At 35.6% G+C, this 22,216-nt stretch overlaps 2 protein-coding genes across 2 annotated transcripts in view; both read left to right on the top strand.

The window, feature by feature from the left end:
- Positions 1-18,376: 18,376 nt before the first annotated feature.
- Positions 18,377-22,216, top strand: part of LOC127861225 (uncharacterized) — a 323,777-nt gene continuing 319,937 nt past the window's right edge. Inside the window, exon 1 of the mRNA XM_052399636.1 lies at positions 18,377-18,513. The gene's annotated coding sequence lies outside the window, so the exon portion shown is untranslated. The remainder of the gene's footprint in view (positions 18,514-22,216) is intronic.
- Positions 18,615-22,216, top strand: part of LOC127859669 (uncharacterized) — a 3,994-nt gene continuing 392 nt past the window's right edge. The window contains exons 1-2 of the mRNA XM_052397175.1: positions 18,615-18,819; positions 21,714-21,884. Of these exons, the coding sequence (XP_052253135.1) occupies positions 18,723-18,819; positions 21,714-21,884 (268 nt within the window). The 5' untranslated portion in view covers positions 18,615-18,722. The remainder of the gene's footprint in view (positions 18,820-21,713; positions 21,885-22,216) is intronic.

The following is a 22,216-nucleotide window of genomic DNA, read 5'->3' as shown; positions in this document are numbered from 1 at the left end:
TTCCATCCTCCCACATCCACCAGTTTAACATGTTCTGATTATTGTGTCGACATTTTATGTACCCGTCATACCACGTGCTCGGCGGGTTGTTTATAAAATTGGCATCTGGAAAAAGTATTACTTATAGAGATGGCTCTAGCAAGAATTGTTCATTTGTTCGTGTGTTCGTTCTTTCCTTTTACCCAGCCTCAATCCCTTTAATTATTTTCCAACTTACTATCACATATAGTGCCTTGATTTTGGAAAACAGGGTTTAATGCTAGTGTATAAAGTGTCAAGTCAAATAAGCCTGTAAAGTTCGCACAGGCTAATCAGAGACAACACTTTCCGCTTTTATGATATTCATTGTTAAAAAGAAGGATCTTTTTAGCGAAAATCCAGTTTAGGCGTAAAATGTCGTCCCTGAAAAGGCGGACTGCACATGCTAATATAGAAAGACTTTGCGCACATGCATTAAACACCGTTTTCCTAGAGCGATGCACATGTATTAAACAACGTTTTCCTAGAGCGCACATGCATGAAACACCGTTTTTCTAGAGCGAGCATGTATTAAACACCGTTTTATTAGAGCACACATGCATTAAACATCGTTTTTATAATGCACACATGCATTAAACACCGTTTTCCTAGAGCGATGCACATGTATTAAACAACGTTTTCCTAGAGCGCACATGCATTAAACACCGTTTTTCTAGAGCGAGCATGCATTAAACACCGTTTTCTTAGATTGAAGATACATTCAACACCGTTTTCCTAGAGCGAGCATGCACTAAATACAGTTTTCCAAGAGCAAGCACGCATTAAACTCCGGTTTCCTAGAACGAGACATGAATGAAACACCGTTTTCCTATTGCGAGCATGCATTAACACTGTTTTCCTAGAGCGAGACTCATTATTGAAACTTATTGTTTCATACAAAAGACACGTTCATGTTTTCAGACATTTTAATACTGTGTCAGATATGCTTATTCTTTGGACACCGCACTTCAAATTTTCCGTTATTGATCCATATCCGGAGAACCACATGCATTAAACCCCGTTCTCCTAAAGCAAGGGCCATGTACAGACTGGCATCGTTTTCTATTTTTCTCTTTGTAAAAGGTTTCCTGATACAATACAAAAGTAAAAGTATGTGACTGAATAACATCCCATCAAAAATAAATCCGGTTACAATCCACGGAAATGACATTAATCATAACAAAACACATATTATATTTTGCTTCTATTAGATTGAACGAGTAATACAAATTTAACAGAAATTGGTAGTGGTCAAACTAAAATGTAGCAGAACAATCATAGGATACTTAAGAAATTATTCAAAAAAGGAAATAAGACATTAGCGGTTTGTCATGTTTTATTATTGTGTTTGTTTTTATTGTGTGTGCTGAAGTTTGTATGTTGTCGTTGTTGTTTGTTTGGATTTGTAGTTGGTGGTGCTTGTTTTTTGCTTTTTTGGAGGGGGGATGTTGTTTGTTTTTGTTTCTTTTTTTTCGAGGGGCGTAAGGTAGAGTTTATGTTGTTGTTTTTGCTCATTAGTTAACGCGACAGATAGTATCACGAAGCAATTTAATGTTTTCGAAACCACATCTATTTCATTGTTTTGGCCTCTTTACACATAAATTGTTTAAATAGACTGGCAGCCGAACATATACCTTATAATTAATTCCTCATTAACGACCGTAATTCTTATTTCTGTAATTTTGAGTTTCGGTAAACATACCGACTCTGTTCCAAAGCAAATTTAAACATCAAGCAGTCTACTTTCATATGTCAGTACCTTTTTACTTCATTACTTGGAAGAATAACCTCAGTTATGCCGACCAGTACGCTTAATATGCGGTCAGACTTACGAACAGGCTTCGGTAATTATGGCGAAACGAATACCCACGACGGCGTATTTCGTATTGTGTAGCAAGTTGTGATTCTTATGTAATTGAAATTCTTCGGTCAAAGAGAATTATGACTTTTAAACATTGATAATAAAATACGTATGCGAAGCTTCATGTTATAAGGACCGATGCATACAAGTTTCATACTTGTACACTTATACCGGTGTGAAAAGTTTTTTCGGGCACAGGGACAAACGCCACATGTTGTTCAAGTATACCACCGACCTCTGCATTTCAATGCTGGAATGATAATCACAATTTAAAACAGCAAACGGAGACAAACAGAAAACACAAATTGAACCATACTCTGAGAAAAGGTGGCTTAATAAATGTGCGCAAAGTGTCGTACCAGATTAGCATGAGCGGTCCACACAGGCTTATCAGGGACGACACTTTTCGCTTTTATAGAATTTGTTTAAAGGACGTCTCTTCTAAACGAAAATCCAGTCTTAAGTAAAAATGTCGGACGATACTTGTTGAAATGAAATTGATCTAAAACAAATTGCAATGCAGTATCAAGGAATAAACTGTCAATTACTGTAAACTCAAACGTCATGAAATTTCGTGGATTTTGCAAATAATGACTTTTTTTGTAGACACGATAATTTGTGGATTTGTGATTTTGGCAAAAAAAGATGGATTTGTGCCAGTCATTTCCGATGTGTTTGTGTCAAATTCGTGGATCGTTCAACCCACTGTAGTGCCGGTGCAAAGCCCACGAAACACGCACATATATAATGGTGCGGAACCGGCGACCAATCAGAAGTAAGCTTCGACCAATCAGAAGTAAGCTTTAATTCGTGGAGCGGTCAACCTACAAACTCTACGATAAAATACATGTCACACGAATAATAATAAGTGTGTGGGGGTGGGTGGTCCGATTAAAATTGGGACCGGTATTCGGCCGCATTCTCAATTGATAAACAGTATAATAAATAATACTATAATACTGAAAACACATCTAGTCTCTATTTTAAGCATTTTTAGAAAAACAGGGACAACACTTATTTCCCAATTTCAGTCAAAACACCGCGAATTCCTGCTGTCAATATCAACATATCGTATCGATGAATCGAACATAATTGTGAACAATAATACAATTCGACTTACCTAAAGCTCCAATAATACAAGCCAGTAGAAATCCTGTTAACGTCGCTTTCCTTTTCGGTCGCAGGACGGAAGAATTTAACTTCAAAAGTCCGGTCATATTGGAGACAATATCAGTACTTCTATCACAAATATTTACAAATTATTTACTCTGATATGTTTGTTAAATATGCTTGTAAGATAACATAGTTTCTTCTACTTTTATCCCATTGTCATTTTCTCTTCCGTATAATTGGAGATAAATCAACAGCATCCGGAGCGTTCAGTGTTATATCCGTTATGAACATAGGGCAAAGACGACATTAGGACCTCCGAAAAATTATCTAAAATCATAAGGCGCCTTTAAAGCCAATTCTTCGCAGTCAAGAATTCTAATTTAATGTTTTGGTTGAAACAAAATACGCATATCTACATAGCACTTCAAGATTCTGTCAGTAGTAAAACGTTATTTGCGAAAAAACGAGTACATACCCAACGTAATGTTACCTACCATGCGTAAGTAAACATATGGACCGTGCTGTGTGAAAAGGTGGTTTAATGCATGTGCATAAATATTTTTTACGAGCCTTGCTCTAGAAAAACGTGTCATAATGCATGTGCGTCCCAGATTAGCATATGAAATTCACACAGGCTAATCACGACCGACACTCTTCGCATTTACTTCGTTTTCGCTAAGAAGAGACTTACTTTAACGAACAATACCATACACATGAGCTGTTGAGGACTGCACAGGCTAATCTAGGACGACACTTTACCCCGTTACGCTCAATATATTGTTCACGTTGGTGAAATAATGTTTATTAAACCAATCTAAAATAGTATTTATAATATTATTGTTGAAAATAATAAACAATCCATTAATGACACGCAATGTATCCATGATAATTAGATACTTCGTATACCCTCATATCAGATACTAATTGCTGGTCAAAATATCATTGCAGTTCACCTTCAAAATATCACAATCGTGATACATCGGCTATCTCCGGACTCCTCCGTCAGATATGCAGATTTAAGCAATAAATGTCTGCTGATCCAGAAAGAACGATTCCGGGATTGACCAACCGCGGCCTGACGTTGATACCTACCGGGTTAGAATGCAATGCATTTTAAGAGAGGTCACGGTTCGCCTGCTGAAACGATTTATTCCGTTAATCATTTTACGGAGGATTCCGGAGATAGTCGATGTATCACGATTGTGTAAGTGAGGTCACGATTCACCTGCTTGATCTACGTATTGTTTGAAACTTAATGATATAACATTAAGGCAAATTTAGAAGAAACATAAATTGAAATGATAATACTTGGTTTAAAAAACTATCCTGATAGGTATCAACAATCCATATATTCTATAAAATATACTAGTGCTCATAAGGCATTATGGTAGCCATATGAGAACACAGCTTTTGAAGTTTAAAAGCTCACGTACTGACAATGTTCAAAATAATAATGAGCGACACACACAAACTGTATTGATTTCTAGAATTGAGTGATAAGCTGGTGTATCCCTTTAGCCGTGTTGTTGTAAATCAAATAGTAAAACCGTAAGCGCGCAGTTTACATCGTTGCAAAACGCAGTGCTTATTCCCATGCATATAAATTCACGCAGGATATAAATTGTGTTTCCGCTATACTACGCAAAATAGATAGACAATTGAATGACCTGTTTATATTATTGCGATAAAGTGTTGTAGATTCCACGCTTTCTATTTCGCGCAGTTGTGTTATTTTTCATTAATACGAAAAATCCATTTCTTCATTTGAGCCTATTTGCCGGAAATTTTCGGCAATTACAAATGTCAGCTGAGGTTAAAGTCTGGGGGAGACAGCTAAGCCGAAACAAACTGAATGAAAACACCCACGCGCGCACGTTCGCACGCGGATATCTTTGTACAGATTTATCCCTGTATACTTTACTCTTCATGTTAACATACAAACGGTCATTTGCAAATCTATGTGCGACCCCCTATCCACACCCGTGCAGTGGACATTGCAATGCCTTAAGTGCCACAACCCTCGAGATGTTTCCGCCCCCTCTTGATGACCGATCGTGATACATCAACTATCTGCTGAATCCTCCAACAACTATTTAATCTACAATACCAAGGCTAAAGGGATACAAGTTATACAACAGCTTCACACTCAATTCTAGAAATCAAAACAGATTGTGTGTTTCCCTTATATTTTGTGCACATTGTCAGCACCCGAGCTTGTATTATTCAAAGGATATGTTCTTATATTTATTTGTATGACTTCCATATTGCATTATGTGCACTAATCTATTTTATAGCATACATGCATTGTTTTTAAAAATCCGGATATTTGTTTAAACTTTTTTTTTCAAACATTGGCATCTTAACATGTTACAGCATTAAGTTTCAAACATTCCGTAGATCAAGCAGGTGAATCGTGACATAACTTAAAATGCACGCTATTCCATAATCCCGCAAGTTATCAAGGTCAGTTCGAGGTCTGTCTCTCCTGGAATCGTTATTTCAATGCTATCGAGATAACTAAGGCGAACTAAAATTATATTTTGAATGCGAACTGGAATTATACTTTGACCAGACATTACTTTTAAATAAGATATTATTATGATGTGTATAATTATCATGCACATATTACATGTCAATTATAGATTCTGTATGTACGTTCTACAATTTTGTCATAAATTCTTCTTAAGATTGGTTTAATAAAAAGATATTTCACCAACGTGAACAATATATTAAGCATGATCGCGATTATATCCGACACTATCAATAATCGGAACGAATTATAATGTCCGGCAAACCATTTAACAGGTCTGTTCGAATAACGCGCGCATAAATATTATAAACATGCATGGATTATTCGCGTTTGGCGGTTAAACTTTTTAGACATCTCATTTGTATTCTTCGTTTGTATTTATGCATATATTTTATATAAAAAACAATGCGAAATTAGCCACGAAATCTTTCGCAACACCCCGTTATTGACGGTCGTCTAATGCAAGTAAAGACTGCACCGAATAATGCACTGGTGATTTTTTGTGTATCTCATTGATACAACTATCGTTAAAATCTCATCGATAATTTTTGAAATTGCGTGTAATACGAACATAGCGTTCGTGTGGTGAAACATGTATTTAACTCGTTTGTTTTGCTTTGATTATTAATAAAGACTTTTCCTTATACTAAATATGTGTTAGTAAATAATATTTGTGACATTTTAAGGTTAGGAGAACCTGTAAACAAGTCCCTGTATTACGATATAGATACACTGTAGATCACGTTATAATTTCAAATTAAACACAAAGGTTATATTGTCTTAGCTTCAGTAAATAAAACATATCTAATTAATCAATCTAAAATTATTTTCCAACAATAATAAAATGGGACTTACCTAAAACTCCAATAGTAAAAACAAGTTAACATCCTGTATGCATGACTTTATGTTTCGATCCCATGGCGGCTAACCAAAACGTTGAAACCCCGAGCAAATTGTAGTCAATATCTATTCTTCTAACACAAGTATTTTTTTGCTCGTGAATGTTTGTCAAGTACGCCCGAAGATTAGACATAGATTAGTGGAGTATTTTCTTACAATTGAAAGTTTATCTTCCGTTTATAAAGTGATTAAACACCCACATCCGAAACGTTCATTGTTTTTGCAAATGAGAAGATGGGGCAAATATGTCTGCTTTTTCACAGTATCATTGTTCATAAACAAAGTCAACCTTCAGTAATTCTGGTTAAGCTTTCACCTTTTATTCCGTTCAGTCAGAACTCCATGAGCATTGCTTATTTTCTGTCATCAAAGCTATAATTATGACGCTATAATTGTTACGCTACCAAAAACAAAAATACTAAATGTTATAACTGAATGGGTTTTTAGAAGAGACTTCCTTATATAGAAAAGTACTATAAAATCGGAAAGTGTCGCCCCTGATTAGCCTGTGTGGACTCCACATACTAATCTGGGACTACACTTTACGCAAATGCCTTAAACCCAGACTTCCAATAAAGAGGCTTAATGATAATAGCTCTCTTAAGACAATTTGAGAACATTTTGGCCATGTGTTAATCTTGCAGCAACAGTTCATAACATAATAACCTACATTATTTTGGCAAGATTGGTGTACTCCACTTTAGGTCCCGTCGTTGACCTTTACGCTTCCGTTGACGTCAGTAGACAACATTAAACACATCAAGAAACAAGTGATGCCTTCAGTGTAACCACAAGAGGTTCAAACGACACAATTGTTTCTACAGAGAGTGACTGTATGAAAAGGTTAGGACTAACGAATGACGAATGGCTTTGAACACAGCAATATTATATGTCATGTTAAGTGTTGAGTTTTATCTGTTGGTCTGTATCGTATAAGGCAAGAAACAATTGACAATAATGGCATTACCGCAATTGCTAAACCATAAAAAAATGTAAACCCGAACCTAGGTTTATCCGAAGCCATGTTGTTCGTGTTTATTAAGGTATTAATTTATATATCAGCAGCCGGATTTCGTTTTATTTGCCGCTGTTTTAAAGGCAAATTAACTAAAGTCGCTGAAGTTCATTTTAATGGTTCGGTTTATTGAAAGCTCTCGAGTAAGTTTCCTGGATAGAGCAATATGGGGTGTGATTATAGACGTGTAAAGAACGCTCAAACAGTGGGGATTGAACTCGTGATATCTCGGTGCCAATGCGGAAAATTATATCCACAACGCCACGTCGACCTTTGTTTTCAATTTATCGTACCTTACCGGCAAATACACAACGATTTTACGTTTTTTAAGCAAGGGTTTAACCAACGGCCAATAAATAACAATTTAATTCAAACATCATTGTATTGACATTGCTTCTCTGGAATTATTTTTTTAAAGTTTTTTTAGTAGTATTACGACGGTTATTTGGCTGCATATAAATGGAAAAATAAGAAAGTATCATGTTAAAATGCGAAACATACTGACAACGTTTAACGAAACATATTATTTAACGTGATTTAATTTTAAGAGGCGTACGTTATTATGTTTGTCTTTGGCTGCGGTTCGTTAAACATGTTCGCACTTACTGTTTTGTCAATGTAACGCAAGGAGGCCGTCCATGGTCGCCTATATTGTTTTGTATTACATAGTTTGATTACCATTGGTAATATTAAAGCGGGTTTATACGATTTTAATAGCAACATTTTATCCTCGCAAGATTAAAGCGGGTATATACGATTTTTTATATGAGTTTAATTGTAATATATTGATACAATAAGTTACAATAACACAAAATAGGCAAGAAAAATTATACATTAAAGCCGAATTTCATAAAATGCAGCAAAGACAAATTAGCGCCCAGAGCCGATTGTGACGTACATATTTTCCTACAATAACCGAAGCATTCGTCTTTGTATTAGGATCGGAGTTAGTGTTCGTGTGTCGTATGAATAGATATCGTTGCAGGAATTCAAATAAACCGTTAAACTAAGTTTAGATTCACATCGTACATGTGTGGTATACATGCTGGCGAATTCGGCTGTACAGCCGTTTTCAATTTCAGAATTAAATATCTGGCTTATTTCGCATTTTTCGACACATGTTCTTCTTAACTTTTATTTTAATTTATATTGAAATATATACATAATAAGTTTTTTACACATTTTATATAAATTCATAAATATTTGACAAAATCGTATATACCCGCTTTAACAAACATATGAATATGACCGTGAGCTGTTATTTAAGCTCGAGTATTATTCTTTATTTGGCGAAATTAACCAAATATTGTTAAGTTGAATAGAAACCTAACCAAAGAAACTAACAAACAATAAAAACACACATATAATTTTATCCCATCATCAGACGTGCATTGTCGAAATAAACCACTGTGGAATAAATTTTCCTCTATTTCGGCAGTGCTGAAATATAGCTGTCACGCGCGGCGGAGAATGGTCATATTACTCGGAATCAACTATAAAGTAATCATTTTTAGTAAAATCGAATCAGATTCAACCAAACAAACAATTTGATACCAAGATGTAATATATTTTTTACACATAATGCAACTCAAAAAGCAAAAACAAAAACATTATTTACAAATATTAAGTGCGCGTACTCGTGACGTCATTATTAACACATCATACGACACAATGCATGTTCTTTCACGCTAAAGCTGCAGTTATTTAGTGTCTTTTTTTTCATTGTTTCTTAAAAATAGGGGACGTCGATGTATGATAAACAGAAAAACAGGTTAGTTACTGATCTTTTTGAAATGTATTAGGCTCGGCACGATTAAAATAATGAAACAATTTTTGCTTAAAATAACTTTGGGATTTTCCGTGTAGTTCGATTTTCCTATTCTATTTTTAAAGAAATAATTTACGACTTAGAAAATTGATGGGATAAATCGAATACTAGGTCGGTGCCGAATAAAGCAAAGTTTATTTTGCTCGGCACGAAAATCTGAACCACTCGCCAAGGCTCGTGGTACATATTTTCTAAGCCTCGCAAAATAAACTTTGCTTTATATGGCACCGACCTAGTATTCTCTATTTGTCTTTCAAACATGCGCACAGTTCCTATTTGGCCTTCAATTAATTTGATACAAATGTTTGGGGTAAATATATTTAAAAAAAAACATGTACAGGCATATATTTTCTGTTTTGTCTTCAACGCGTGCGATGATAATTTAATAGGTTAATATCTTAAACATATGCAAGCGTTCAGTTTCTAGTTGGTCTATTTAAACGTGATTAAGTTAGTAAGGTCAACATGTTAACAAGTACCGGCGCTCGATAATTATTTAGATTTGTTTTCTAGAACACTATATTTGCTTTTCTTTTAATCTTAAGTTGTCTTGATGCTGATTACATTTTTCAAGTGCGATTTGCTTCGAATAAATGCGTGCGTATTGACTTGGTAAATGAATTCTATATCAGCAGAAGATATAAATCAATCTTACGGAGGATTCCGGATAATGTATATCTATCTAACGTCAATGTATAACTTTCTTACGGATGATTCCGGAGATGGCCAATGTATATCTATCTTATAGAGGATTCATCATATATCTATCTTATAGAGGATTCATCAAACAGTCAAATAGTCGTTGTATCACGATTGGTGCTGAGTCATCGACAGGAGACGGAAACATCTCGAGGGTTGTGACACTTTAAGCATTTGCAAAGTCCACTACAGTACATTGTATTTTGTTCAGTTTTATTAAAGGGGCTTTTTTCTGCTTGGGGCTGGAGAAAGGGGGGATCGCATATAGATTTGCAAATTACCGTTCGTATGTTAACTTGAAGAGGTGAGTATAAAGTGATGAAACTTAACATAAATATCCGCGTGTGAACTTGTGCACCAAGGTGCTTTGATTCAGTTTTTTTTTCGGCGTAGCTTTCTCACCCAGACTGTACCTTAAATTTTAGGCCGAAATGAATAAATGGGGTTTCGTTTTAAAGACAAAATAACAAATACAAATAAAAAGCGTGCAATCTACAAAACCTTATCTAATTTACATCAACAGGTAATTCAATTGACTGCCTATTTTGAGTATTAAAGCGTAAGCAAAGTTCCAATTCTTCTTTGAATTTATATGAAATTGATTCAGCACTGCGTTTTGCAACGATGTACACTGCGTATTTAGCAGAAAACTTGCGCGCGTGGTGGTTGTATTCATTTTTTTCGGCTTAGCTGTCTCCCCCAGACTTTTATCATAATTGACATTTGTAACTGCCAACAAATTTCCTAAGAAAATTTCCGGCAAATAGGCTCAAATGAATATATGGTTGTTCGTATTAATGAAAAATAACAAAACTGCGCGAAATAGAAAGCGTGGAATCTACAAAACTTTATCTCATTAACCTCAACAGGTAATTCAATTTACTAACTATTTTGAATTTATATGAATGGGATTCAGCACTGCGTTTTGCAACGATGTAAACTAAGTGTTTAGCGTTTAACTTTTTTATCTACAATAACAAGGCTAAAAGGTTACACCAGCTTCTCACTCAATTCTAGAAATCAATACAGTCTGTGTGTGTGTGTCACTTAATATAATTTTGCACATTGTCAGCACGTGAGCTTTTAACCCGTTACCATTTAAATACTTTGTTGATGCATTTGTAGTCACTTAAGAAGTTAAATTGAATTAAAGGCTTTTACTACTAGATTCAAGTTTTAAAGGCTTCATTTCCAACCCTTAGATACTCATGAGCAGCAAACAGCATAGAACCTGAACAGACTGGGAGTTACACGCAGGCTGTTCTGGATTTAATGTTGTTTGCACATAGCCATTTTCAATTTGCCTCTGAGAGAAAGGGTTAAACTTCAAAGGCTATGTTCTCATATTTAGTAATGACTGCCATATTGCATTATGTACACTTATCTATTTTATAGCATGTATGGATTGGTGTTAACAATCCGGATAGTTTTTTTTTCTTTTTTTTTCAAAATTGGCCTTTTAACATGTTAAAGTGTTACGTTTCAAACAACACAAAGATCAAGCAGTTGAATCATCATCTCACTTAAAATTCTATCATCCCGCAAGGTATCAAGGTCAGTTCTCGGTCAGTCTGTCCGGGAATCGTTATTCGAACGCTATCAATTGAACATAGACAAGCTTGAATTCTATTTTAAAGGCGAACTGGAATTATATTTTACCAGTTATATATTTATGAAGATATACGGCGTATATAATTATCATGCACACATGTGCATGTCAATAATGGATTATTTATGCATTTTCAACAATAATATTGTAAATACTATGGAAGAATGATTTATTAAAAATTATTTCAAACATGTAGTTTGTGTAATTACATTTTCATGTTGTTAACTGAATAAAAACATACTTTACAATCACGTTACTCTTGCTTATTTTAATTTCTTTAATACTAAGCATGCTAAACTTTGGCAATCATGTAATGTCAATGTAAACATAAAAACATACAGTATGTTCCACTTCATACATAAACATAACGTCGTTTGTGGTTTATAAATAACACACAATATTACACAATACAAAGACGATTCCGATTTGAAGCAACGACATATTAGTAATAATACCATTATTTTGTTATAAATGGTAATATTGTTCGGTTATTGAGTTGAAGCCATATTTTCCGCTGATTAATATAGCATTATGAACTTGTGTTTACAAACTTTCCCCTGTCTGGTCACAGTTAATTAAACATAACGTTGTTATACTTAAGAATACGAAAAGTACTACATGTAAGTGCAATGACATGTTGAATGTTATTTTTTAACATGTTAGTAAACATTAGCTCTAATTGTTGTGTACCGCTAATCTACATGTTCTGTTTTACTGTATTTGTATGTTCAAAAGTGAGTCTTACATAAACTATTCTGTCTGTTTGTCTGTCTTTCTGTCTATCTGTCTGTCTGTCTGTCTGTTTGTCTGTCTGTCTGTCTGTCTGTCTGTTTGTCTGTCTGTCTGTCTGTCTGTCTGTCTGTCTGTCTGTCTGTCTGTCTGTCTGTCTGTCTGTCTGTCTGTCTGTCTGTCTGTCTGTCTGTCTGTCTGTCTGTCTGTCTGTCTGTCTGTCTGTCTGTCTGTCTGTCTGTCTGTCTGTCTGTCTGTATGTATGTATGTCTGTCTGTCTGTCTGTCTGTCTGTTTCGGCGATGTACATTGATTAACGTTAGTCTATTTGAGAAGTTGGGTCAAAATAACAATATACCGATTTTGTTAAAAGCTTTATCATCAGTATGATTTTTGTGTGGCTATCATTCACGTACGATTTGAATAGTATTTTCAGCATTGAATTTGTATATGAACTGTGAAAAGGGAGCTTAATACATGTGCGCAAAGTGTCGTTCCAGATTAGACTGTGCAGTCCGTATAGGCTAATTCAGGACGATGCTTTCCACTTTTATGATATCTATCTTTTAAAGATAGTCCTAAGCAAAACTCTTGTTTAAGTGGATAGTGTCGTCCCTGATTAGCCTGTGCGGACTGAACAGGCAAATCTGAGGCCACACTTGACGCACATGCATTAAACCCCTTTTTCACAAAGCACGGCGCATTTGTTTATAAACAATAATGCCTCCTCAGCACACACACATCGACATTCTTATATTAACCCTAACCCTAACCCTTACCCTAACCCTAACCCTAACCCTAACCCTAATGCCTCCTCAGCACACACACATCGACATTCTTATATTAAATTTAATTACTCAGATGAGAATAATATGTTATTTAAATATTCAAATGACCCAATCGAAACTTTATCCCCTGAACTGCGAATCCGCTTGAGCATCGCTTTAGAGAAACCGGGCTTCATGCATGTGCGAAAAGTGTCGTCCCAGATTAGCCTGTGCAGTTCGCACGGGCAAATCTAGGACGACACTGTTTGCTTGTATGTAATTTTTCGTTTTGAGTAGGTCTCTTCTAAACCAAATCAAATGCGGCGTAAATTATTATCCCTGATCACCCTGTGCGGACGACACAGGCTATTCTGGAACGACACTTTACACAAATGCACTAAACCCCGTTTTCCCATGTCACGGCTCGTATAAACTTTGTCCAGACACCAGTCTACATAGAACCCCCATTTGTGCAGGAAATCTCGTCTGCAGGTTTCACTTGTGCAATTAACTAACTAGCGTATCATGACTTAAACACGCCGAAATCGAATCAAAGCACTGAACGCCCTGTAGGCGTTTAACATAGTTGCTAGTAACTTGCACTCGTTTTGTGCAGAATTGCTGATGGCCATTAAAGGGGCCATTTAACAGATATTGGCATGTATAAAAGTGTGTCATTAAATGCTTTATATTGATAAATTTAAAAATTGGACTTAAACATCTCCAGTAAAAAAAACAAAATTTCAATTAAAAAAAAAGAAAAAAAGTAACCCTCAACTGGGCTCAAATCACTGGCCCCTGGAGTCCTGGAGAAAAAAGTCTCCCGCTTAGCCCACTCGGCTATCCGTGCTCATGTTATGAGGGCATGTATTGTTTAATTTATATAATCAATCCTCGTAGTTTCACAAAATATGACGACAACAACAGAACTTTCCAAATTATGCAATTGTTTCGCGTTGCAACGCTTTATAATTTTCAGGTTTTCAAATCGTCTAAAGATGCATATAATGGATATTTTAGAGCATGATAAATGTTTAGTATTACCATTTCCTCACAAATATCATAATTAAAACGAAAATTTGCGAATCTGAAACAACTTTTTTTAATTTTGTCAATTTACCAAAACGTGAAAAAGCCCCTTAATGATGCAAATATAAAAAATGTATATAGTATTTTATGTGTGATTATCGTGTAAATAAAACACAAAATAGCAGACACGAAAAGTTTCTTGGGATCGTTAACCTGGATTTTTGCGTTCCATTTCCGAATTTTTGAACGCAAATAGATATGCAGACGGTTCAATTTTCTATTTGAATACAAAGGAAGAATGCGCACGACTGCACGATTATTAAGTGTGCTGGTGATATTGATGTGAAACAAGGACGCTAATCATGATATAAGATAAGATATTGTTGTAAATTATGTTTAAATGATACTATTTAAAGTGGTGTTCTAAGGAAATGACAAAAATGAATGATACACAAGTTGTTTTATGACTGGCTTTCAAGGAAATAAATACAAAAATTCATTCGAAAAATAACAACATTGCAACAATATGTTGCGGGTTGATTGTGTTCATATCTGATACATTAAAGCAAACGCAGAATATTTAAATTAAGGAAATTAAAGCGAGGTTAAGAGCATATTATATAAGAATGAATAGCATTATGCGTTATCATGAATTTATTGGCCATTCGTGTTAAAATAATATTAATAAATGTATCGAACTATTGGTAATTAAGTGACTTGTGGGAAATGCTGACGTGTTTACGTGTAAACCAAACGAACAATTAGTGATTTATTAATTTGTGAAATATGCTACCGTGCTAATCTGCGACTTCTGTGAAATGAATGTGCTGTACATGTATTTAAAAGGTGAACTACATATGATGACATGAACTATTGCAAAACTATTGACAGTTGCCGACGAAAGGTTCATTTGCAATGTATGTTCTTGCTAAAGGTTTTGTATAGCGAGTCCTGTGCAATCGCTCTTTAATTTGAGTTTCGATCTGGGATTACGGGGCTTAATGAATGTGCGTAAAGTGACGTCCCAGATAAGCCCGTACAGTCTAGTCAACGAAAATGCAGTTTCTGTAGAAAGTATTGTCCATGATTAGTCTCTGCACAGGCTTATCTGGGACGACAATTTACGCAAATGCATTTAACCCCTTTTTCCTGTTCGCGGCACATTGTGAAATCGCTTTTAAGAGTTTAATCAATATATGTTTAATGCTTCGTGGCCTCGCAAAACAAAATTGCATATACGATATGAACCAACAGTTCATGTTAATTTCGTAAACTAAATTTCGCCTACCCTTTTCTGCAAATATGTGAACTTTTGACTAAGTTACGCCTAGCACAATTCCGATAATTTGTACGCATTACTTGTTCCTTTCTTGGAACTTGAACGTGGCTGGGAGTAAAATATATATAAACTAGGAAGTTATTATAAGTCATACTCAACACGGAAGTATCCCGTGCTGTATCAATCGATTTACCGGATTGTCACTAGCGCATCCGGTAAACCGACTTGATTTATTTCCTTTCGAAAGGCCGCCGGTGCACAATATTTGGCGATGTCAAACAGTTAAACTAGGGATCGCAGAGTGCACATGATCGTACACATTAAATATATTAACATGCATGTATATTTATTCTGCGTTTTTTTTTAATTGAGCAAAATAGGGATCATTTGTATGTGAGTGTTTATTCTGGTTGGGCAATATGAAAAACGAAACATAAAAAACAGAACAATTCGTTGCGATTGTGCTACTCGATTTAAGATTGTAACTAGAACAAACACATTTACAAAATACTGGCTATAGTCTCCATTCAAAGTTACGCATTAAAATTCTTAAGTATTTTGAATAGAAAGTTTATTTTCACCAGCTGTAACACAAATACAAGACGATATACTACGATAAAATATGAGCCTCGTCCTGGAAAAACGGTGCTTAATGCATGTGCGTGAAGTGTCGTCCCAGCCTAGCCTGTGCAGTACCGAACGGCTAATCAGGCACGAAACTTTCCGTGTTAGTGGTACTTTTCGTCAAAGTGAGTCTCTTGTTAGCGAAAATCAGGTTTAGGCGAAACTAGTCGGCCCTGATGAGCTTTTGGCTCATATAAATAATATGCTATTTCTACACATCTAAACTCCGCACACATGCCATAAATGTCCCATAATTATTTGTGTGTACTACATGTTTAAAGTAGAGAAAGTTTTATCTGAAGAAAATTTGCCCGCTTCCGAGATTATTAAATGTTCGTCTGGAAACTATCATTATATGTTGATGGTTATCGGATATCTTACTGAAGCACCTGTTTTGAATTAAACGTGTCTATCGCTTTTCATTGCTGTGCTAATTTAAAAGGTAGTGTGTGTGTCATAAGGTATGAAATCAAATTCAGTTTTCGTTCGCGAGTAATCAAACGAAACAGGGCTGTCTTTTATAAGGAATCAAACGAAACCGAGTTGTCGTTCGTTGTGAATAAAATCAGTAGTAGTCCTTTAATAATCTTACTTAACAGAAACATGTAGTTGTATTTTGAAGGCATCAATATACACAGAGTTGCCGATCGTGCGAATTTAAACCAACCAGAGTTGTTGTTCGTAAGAATTCAAACCAACCAGAGTCGTCGTTCGTGAGTAATCAAACAGTGTTTTTTTTTCTCTTGGAGAATGGAATTAAACAGAGTTTAAATCAAACCATAAGAAACCAAACCGAAACAGTTGTCTTTCAAGAAATCAAACGACCCGTAGTTGTGTTTTAAGAAATTAAACCAATCAGAATGTTTTTTTTTTGTAAGAAAACAAGGGAAATTTAGTTCTCGTTTGTAAGGAATCAAACCTGACATATTTTTATTTCGATAATAGTAATATGTGTCGTTTGTTAACAATAAAACCAAGCGTAGATATCGTTCGTTTTTTACTCAGACCAACGTTGTATTTCGTACAAAATCAGACCAAACACAGTTGTCATTCGTAAGGTATCAGATCAAACAGAGTAGACGATTGAAAGAAAGCAGAAAAAACAGAGTTGTCTTTCGTATAAATTCATATCAAACAGAGTTGTCGTTTGCATAAATTCATACCAAACAGAGTTGTCGTTCGTACAAATTCAAACCAATCAGAGTTGTCGTTCGTGTAAATTCATACCAAACAGAGTTTTCGTTCGTATAAATTCATACCAAACAGAGTTGTAGTTCTTATGGAATCAAACCAAGTGGGTTTGGGTTGGAGCTCAGTAAACGAAGTCCACGAATGTATATATCCATGTATTTGCCGACGTTAGCCATTATAGTCCGTGACGGAAAGATCTAGACGAGATAATAACCTTAATTTTATAAACAAAACCAAACATGTAAAACCATTGAATGCGAAATCAATATTGCATTTATTTCTCTACTATTTCGTGATACAATTAAACAAAATGTTATATTAATGTTTATAGTATCTACAAGGTTTACAACTTGCAAGGTTGGAATGAATATCGACCACAATGTTGCACTTGCGTTCACTAGACTTGGTCTTTGAAAATGAAAGCGTGGTCAGTTAATCAATTGTGAAATAAAACAGTTCGATAGAGCTCACAATGAGAAACGGTTTTCCGACAATCGATGTCGATACTGAACATAGCTACTATTGCATCAATCTTCAAGGTAAATGCCGTTCGAAAAGAATCAACCCAAACAGAGTTGTAGTTCTAATTGAATCAAACCAAACGGAGTTTTCATATGTCAAGTTCAAACAAACAAAGACATTGCACTTTGGTCGTGCGATATAACTAACGTCATATAGTGCAATAGTTTATACAATTACGCTAGACGGAAGCTGTATATCAAAGATCTCGCCCTGCGTTCACAGAACGACACTTCCTGATTGAGGATTCCGCTGTAATATCCGCAAACGGAAACCTTGTGCGTACAATCTTAAGTGTTTTATTGGATTGATAAACAATGTATTCAGCTATAACATATATATGGGCCGTGCTCTGTGAAAAAGGGGTTTAATGCATGTGCGTAAAATGTCTTCCTAGATTAGTCTGTGCAGTCCGCACAGACTAATCAGGGACGGCATTTTCCGCCTATAATGGATTTTTGCTAAGAAGAGACTTTTAGTAAACGAAAACTACCATAAAAGCGGAACGTGTTGTCCATGATTAGCATGTACATACTTAACAGGTTAATCTGGGACGAAACTGTATTTACATGCATTAAACCACCTTTTCACAGAGCACGGTCCATATGTTTACTTACGCATGGTAGGTAACATTACGTTGGGTATGTACTCGTTTTTTCGCAAATAACGTTTTACTACTGACAGAATCTTGAAGTGCTATGTAGATATGCGTATTTTTTTTCAACCAAAACATTAAATTAGAATTCTTGACTGCGAAGAATTGGCTTTAAAGGCGCCTTATGATTTTAGATAATTTTTCGGAGGTCCTAATGTCGTCTTTGCCCTATGTTCATAACGGATATAACACTGAACGCTCCGGATGCTGTTGATTTATCTCCAATTATACGGAAGAGAAAATGACAATGGGATAAAAGTAGAAGAAACTATGTTATCTTACAAGCATGTTTAACAAACATATCAGAGTAAATAATTTGTAAATATTTGTGATAGAAGTACTGATATTGTCTCCAATATGACCGGACTTTTGAAGTTAAATTCTTCCGTCCTGCGACCGAAAAGGAAAGCGACGTTAACAGGATTTCTACTGGCTTGTATTATTGGAGCTTTAGGTAAGTCGAATTGTATTATTGTTCACAATTATGTTCGATTCATCGATACGATATGTTGATATTGACAGCAGGAATTCGCGGTGTTTTGACTAAAATTGGGAAATAAGTGTTGTCCCTGTTTTTCTAAAAATGCTTAAAATAGAGACTAGATGTGTTTTCAGTATTATAGTATTATTTATTATACTGTTTATCAATTGAGAATGCGGCCGAATACCGGTCCCAATTTTAATCGGACCACCCACCCCCACACACTTATTATTATTCGTGTGACATGTATTTTATCGTAGAGTTTGTAGGTTGACCGCTCCACGAATTAAAGCTTACTTCTGATTGGTCGAAGCTTACTTCTGATTGGTCGCCGGTTCCGCACCATTATATATGTGCGTGTTTCGTGGGCTTTGCACCGGCACTACAGTGGGTTGAACGATCCACGAATTTGACACAAACACATCGGAAATGACTGGCACAAATCCATCTTTTTTTGCCAAAATCACAAATCCACAAATTATCGTGTCTACAAAAAAAGTCATTATTTGCAAAATCCACGAAATTTCATGACGTTTGAGTTTACAGTAATTGACAGTTTATTCCTTGATACTGCATTGCAATTTGTTTTAGATCAATTTCATTTCAACAAGTATCGTCCGACATTTTTACTTAAGACTGGATTTTCGTTTAGAAGAGACGTCCTTTAAACAAATTCTATAAAAGCGAAAAGTGTCGTCCCTGATAAGCCTGTGTGGACCGCTCATGCTAATCTGGTACGACACTTTGCGCACATTTATTAAGCCACCTTTTCTCAGAGTATGGTTCAATTTGTGTTTTCTGTTTGTCTCCGTTTGCTGTTTTAAATTGTGATTATCCTTCCAGCATTGAAATGCAGAGGTCGGTGGTATACTTGAACAACATGTGGCGTTTGTCCCTGTGCGCGAAAAAACTTTTCACACCGGTATAAGTGTACAAGTATGAAACTTGTATGCATCGGTCCTTATAACATGAAGCTTCGCATACGTATTTTATTATCAATGTTTAAAAGTCATAATTCTCTTTGACCGAAGAATTTCAATTACATAAGAATCACAACTTGCTACACAATACGAAATACGCCGTCGTGGGTATTCGTTACGCCATAATTACCGAAGCCTGTTCGTAAGTCTGACCGCATATTAAGCGTACTGGTCGGCATAACTGAGGTTATTCTTCCAAGTAATGAAGTTAAAAGGTACTGACATATGAAAGTAGACTGCTTGATGTTTAAATTTGCTTTGGAACAGAGTCGGTATGTTTACCGAAACTCAAAATTACAGAAATAAGAATTACGGTCGTTAATGAGGAATTAATTATAAGGTATATGTTCGGCTGCCAGTCTATTTAAACAATTTATGTGTAAAGAGGCCAAAACAATGAAATAGATGTGGTTTCGAAAACATTAAATTGCTTCGTGATACTATCTGTCGCGTTAACTAATGAGCAAAAACAACAACATAAACTCTACCTTACGCCCCTCGAAAAAAAAGAAACAAAAACAAACAACATCCCCCCTCCAAAAAAGCAAAAAACAAGCACCACCAACTACAAATCCAAACAAACAACAACGACAACATACAAACTTCAGCACACACAATAAAAACAAACACAATAATAAAACATGACAAACCGCTAATTTCTTATTTCCTTTTTTGAATAATTTCTTAAGTATCCTATGATTGTTCTGCTACATTTTAGTTTGACCACTACCAATTTCTGTTAAATTTGTATTACTCGTTCAATCTAATAGAAGCAAAATATAATATGTGTTTTGTTATGATTAATGTCATTTCCGTGGATTGTAACCGGATTTATTTTTGATGGGATGTTATTCAGTCACATACTTTTACTTTTGTATTGTATCAGGAAACCTTTTACAAAGAGAAAAATAGAAAACGATGCCAGTCTGTACATGGCCCTTGCTTTAGGAGAACGGGGTTTAATGCATGTGGTTCTCCGGATATGGATCAATAACGGAAAATTTGAAGTGCGGTGTCCAAAGAATAAGCATATCTGACAAAGTATTAAAATGTCTGAAAACATGAACGTGTCTTTTGTATGAAACAATAAGTTTCAATAATGAGTCTCGCTCTAGGAAAACAGTGTTAATGCATGCTCGCAATAGGAAAACGGTGTTTCATTCATGTCTCGTTCTAGGAAAACGGAGTTTAATGCGTGCTTGCTCTTGGAAAACTGTATTTAGTGCATGCTCGCTCTAGGAAAACGGTGTTGAATGTATCTTCAATCTAAGAAAACGGTGTTTAATGCATGCTCGCTCTAGAAAAACGGTGTTTAATGCATGTGCGCTCTAGGAAAACGTTGTTTAATACATGTGCATCGCTCTAGGAAAACGGTGTTTAATGCATGTGTGCTCTATAAAAACGATGTTTAATGCATGTGTGCTCTAATAAAACGGTGTTTAATACATGCTCGCTCTAGAAAAACGGTGTTTAATGCATGTGCGCTCTAGGAAAACGTTGTTTAATACATGTGCATCGCTCTAGGAAAACGGTGTTTAATGCATGTGCGCAAAGTCTTTCTATATTAGCATGTGCAGTCCGCCTTTTCAGGGACGACATTTTACGCCTAAACTGGATTTTCGCTAAAAAGATCCTTCTTTTTAACAATGAATATCATAAAAGCGGAAAGTGTTGTCTCTGATTAGCCTGTGCGAACTTTACAGGCTTATTTGACTTGACACTTTATACACTAGCATTAAACCCTGTTTTCCAAAATCAAGGCACTATATGTGATAGTAAGTTGGAAAATAATTAAAGGGATTGAGGCTGGGTAAAAGGAAAGAACGAACACACGAACGAATGAACAATTCTTGCTAGAGCCATCTCTATAAGTAATACTTTTTCCAGATGCCAATTTTATAAACAACCCGCCGAGCACGTGGTATGACGGGTACATAAAATGTCGACACAATAATCAGAACATGTTAAACTGGTGGATGTGGGAGGATGGAACAACGGACCTGAACATACAATATCCCGTTTGGCTCTACGGCTTAGAAGTGCGAATCCACAACAAAAGTATACCAAGTACATTACAAGTATATGTTCGGAGTATTAAACATGGCAACTGATAACGATAATTTATTTTTGGAAGCGATAAAGTACGATTAAGGTATTCCCAACAAGTGACGGGGTTGAGATTAAATGTGAAACTTCAGCACATTCGTTTAATACCTTATAATCCGGGTACACAGCTTTCTACATTCACATTTGACCTAGATTAATAAATTCCTTACAAAAACAACAAAACAAGTTGCAAGAGTTAAAGGCCTTTTACGTCCATTAGTAAAGAATTCATCAGGTGTCTGTTAATCCACAAGTCACATCCCTGAGTCACAAATTCCTTAGAT

Source organism: Dreissena polymorpha, chromosome 15 (assembly GCF_020536995.1).
Source record: "Dreissena polymorpha isolate Duluth1 chromosome 15, UMN_Dpol_1.0, whole genome shotgun sequence".
NCBI lineage: Eukaryota > Metazoa > Mollusca > Bivalvia > Myida > Dreissenidae > Dreissena > Dreissena polymorpha.
The sequence above is the reverse complement of the archived record's forward strand: the minus strand, read 5'-3'. Positions and strand labels throughout refer to the sequence as shown.